The sequence below is a fragment of the Cariama cristata genome, unplaced genomic scaffold, assembly GCF_000690535.1.
Source record: "Cariama cristata isolate BGI_N322 unplaced genomic scaffold, ASM69053v1 scaffold33516, whole genome shotgun sequence".
Classification (NCBI taxonomy): domain Eukaryota; kingdom Metazoa; phylum Chordata; class Aves; order Cariamiformes; family Cariamidae; genus Cariama; species Cariama cristata.
The window spans coordinates 11,372-14,781 of record NW_009620960.1 but is presented as its reverse complement, the minus strand read 5'-3'; the positions used below and the strand labels follow the sequence as shown (position 1 = coordinate 14,781).

The following is a 3,410-nucleotide window of genomic DNA, read 5'->3' as shown; positions in this document are numbered from 1 at the left end:
GCTTCAAACTCTAAGCAGGATTCTTGCGGCGGGAGGCAGTTATTTTAGTAGTAGTAGCAATACCTGCTTTGTGTGTAACCTCACAGAGGCGTTTCTGCCAAAAGTTATTAGTATTAGTTACTTATCTTCAAATACTGGTTTAAGTTTTTTCAGACATCTGTTTTAACCTTTGTGGGCCCAACCTTTAAGTGACAATTACTCTTGGTTTCGGTAAGCTGTTGTTGCAGTAATAAAAACAGAATTTGGAAAAACAGACACCTTGCTGTTGAAAACTTGGTGTGGGCTCGCCAACTTCAAGCGATATTGTTAGGAAGTAGCTTGCAAGACTCCACCGATGTTCTTGATTAAGCAGGAGCTCTCTGAGAAGATGCCAGAGGGTTTCTGGTTCTTTGTGTTGTTCTGCTTTCCGTCACATAATGCCACCAACGTGTTTCGGTTTGGTTTTGTCTTTGCAGGCACTTGCAGCCAATGCCGGGACAGGGTTTGCAGTGGCAGAGCCTCAAATTGCCATGTTCTGTGGGAAGCTAAATATGCATGTGAATATCCAGACTGGGAAATGGGAACCTGACACTTCGGGGACCAAGAGCTGCTTTGGAGGAAAGGAAGAGATTCTGCAATACTGCCAGGAGGTGAGTTTTTCTGTGTGATCCTGAATCTTCAGTGCTGCTGAGGAATTGGATTCCAGTTTAGCTGGTCAGTAGCAAAATAACCCTGCGGGAGAGTAACTTGCTTTTGACTAGCTCAGTTCCCTGAACTGTCTTGCTGTCCAGGAAAAGCAGGGAGGACACTGCAGTGGGATTTAGGCGCTACCGCTGATTTAGATCAGCTTACGCTGCTGCAGAAGGTCCTCGGTCTCTAAGTCGGAGAGGCATCCATGTCTCTGCAAGGGTTTCTTCAGATGTTCTGCCTCTGAGCTGGTTAACCAGCATCTGCCCCATGTTGTGCAAAATGGAACCTGACACCCATTCTAATTAAAATGTGGCTGTGTTGTTCTCGCTGACGTGTTCAGATCAGCCAGAACATTAGAAAAATACTTTCATCAAAATGTTGACAGTATTTTTAGGCTCTTTATAGTAAAAGATGTAATCTCCTTTCGGTGTGCTCCAGATATACTGTAGCATACTGGCCTTGATAAGTGTCTTTAATTGCTTCTCTGAGGTGACAGGCATGTAAAATACCGCAAGGAATGTATTTTTTTTCTTTTTTTAATGGGAAAGTGATAGAATGTGCCATGTCTGGACTGGAAAGCTTTTAAAACTATTTTACAAGGCTGATGTAACTGGGGCTACATTTGATTCACGTAGTGGAAGCCTAAATGTAAGTCAGCGTTTGGACTTGAGAACTCGAGCAGGATGTAAGGATCCTATTAATACATTTTAAATGGAGCAGGCATAAGGAAACCTGAGGAGGTAGGTGCGTATGAGCTTGACAAGTAACAAGAGAGTCTGAAGATACTACTAAACCCTGTTTGTTGGTGATTGCCCTCTTCCAGAGGGTAACGTGCTGCACTGGACAGAATTTAACAGACAAATCTCCTCCAAACCCAAATACTCCCCCTCCGCTACCATGCAAAGTCAAACACGTCAGCTTGGTGCCGGTGAAGGCTCTTGCCCCCGACGTGGCTTTCTCCTGCCGCAAAGAAGCGATGACACGTTCCCTTTCTCAAGCCCTGGGTGATAAACAGCTAGGAGCTTTTTTATGTCTTCAGCTGTTGTAAGCTTGATCCAGAAGAGAATGTGTGTCCACGTGCAAATTTGAACTTGTTTTTTGTGCAGAGAATCAGCCTCACTACTCTGGGTTAGGAGCTGCTTTGCACATTCTTTGTCCTTTCTGGAGAGAAACCTCTCTCTGTGTCTTTTTAAACAGATGTATCCAGACCTTCAGATTACGAATGTTGTGGAAGCCAATCAACCTGTCAGCATCGACAACTGGTGCAAGAGGGGGAAGAAACAGTGCAAGGACCACACTCATATTGTCGTGCCCTACAAGTGCCTGGGTGAGTGCGTGGTATGATGTGTTTGGGCATTCTTGGGGGAGGAGCAAAGAATTGCCTCCTGGCCTCTTACGGAGAGCGCAACTGAGTTTTTATAAGGCTTCTCCCAGATCAAGTTGCCATTTCCACGTCCAACTTCCACTTAAGCGTTTTTGTTTCCACAAGATGGAACTTTGCCTTTCTCAAAGAGATCGACGGCTTGATAACAACTGTGGTGGAATAATGGTGCCTGGCGTGAAAAAGAAATCCCCATTCTCTCTGCAAGTGCCATAAAAACCTGAAGGCTATTGTATTTGAGTATCACAAAGACATTGGGATTTAATACTGCGATCCTATTTTGGTGAAGCGTTAATATTTTGTTGCCTTGGAGACTTGAATGCTCAGTGTGTTCGGGCTTCCTGCTTTGGTCTTGGCACGAGATCTCTATTCTGTTCCAATGACTATATTTAAACTTTGCTGTTTCAAAGAGGCCTTGCTTCTTGCAGCTGTATCCCGTGTCCCCACTTTGAACTGGGAAAGAATAGGAGATAAACTGTGATGGATTTCATGGTTCTTTCCAGAATCTGTCCACCCACTTGGATCAGTCAGCATGTTTAGCTTGTTTACCTTGCAGCTTTTGACCTGTCGGTTGTGCCTGACATTGTGCTGCATTGCATGTGTTCTTAGTAGTAAGCTTAGTCTCAGTTGGCTAAATCTCTTTTTCAGTTATTCACTGGAAAAGACTTGTTTTGTAAGAAGTCCTGTGCGATCTTGGAGAGTCTGATTGCTGGGAGCTTGCAGTGGGAACCAGTTTTCATGATTTGTGTCCATATCTCAGGTTAGCATGTGGCTTGACGCAGGAGGACACAAGCAAATCTGCGGAACCGTGTGGGTACTTTGCCCTATGTGTAATACCTTCCCCTAGACGATCATAAAGCATTTCATAAAAAAAAATGAAATTTGTTGTGGACACATCCTGGGAGAAAGATGCTTGTCTTTATAGATGTGGAAATTCAGCTTGGAGAAGCAACCAAACCCAGCTGATTATACTGAGAACTCCTAATGGAAAGAAGGATGGAAGTAAGATCTCGGGATTTATAAGGAGTCATCTCTTTGAGAAATAATCCTCCCCTAAGCCTATTCTCCAGCTGAAAAATAAGCTAATTTTAGTGACGTGACCCTAAAATTTGATAAGCATTAAACGATCTGTCAGAGACTTTAATTAGTGTGTCTCACGGCATTCGTGATTTGTATGGCCCAGCCTGCAAGGCAGCTTTAGTTTTCAGATCTGAGTTGCAAGTCAGTTGTCCGTGTGTGTATAAAATACCTTCTCCTTGTCTTTAGTAGTCCACAGATGGCTTGTTGTAAGTGGATGATGTGTTTCTCTGAAGTGCATATGACTTTTCTTAATATAGTCAAACTATGGGGTTTTCTTCCC

General features: G+C 43.7%; 1 protein-coding gene across 1 annotated transcript in view; it reads left to right on the top strand.

The window, feature by feature from the left end:
* Positions 1-453: 453 nt before the first annotated feature.
* Positions 454-3,410, top strand: part of APLP2 (amyloid beta (A4) precursor-like protein 2) — a gene marked incomplete at its 3' end in the record, with an annotated part of 14,097 nt that continues 11,140 nt past the window's right edge. Inside the window, exons 1-2 of the mRNA XM_009701791.1 lie at positions 454-629; positions 1,867-1,996. Of these exons, the coding sequence (XP_009700093.1) occupies positions 510-629; positions 1,867-1,996 (250 nt within the window). The remainder of the gene's footprint in view (positions 630-1,866; positions 1,997-3,410) is intronic.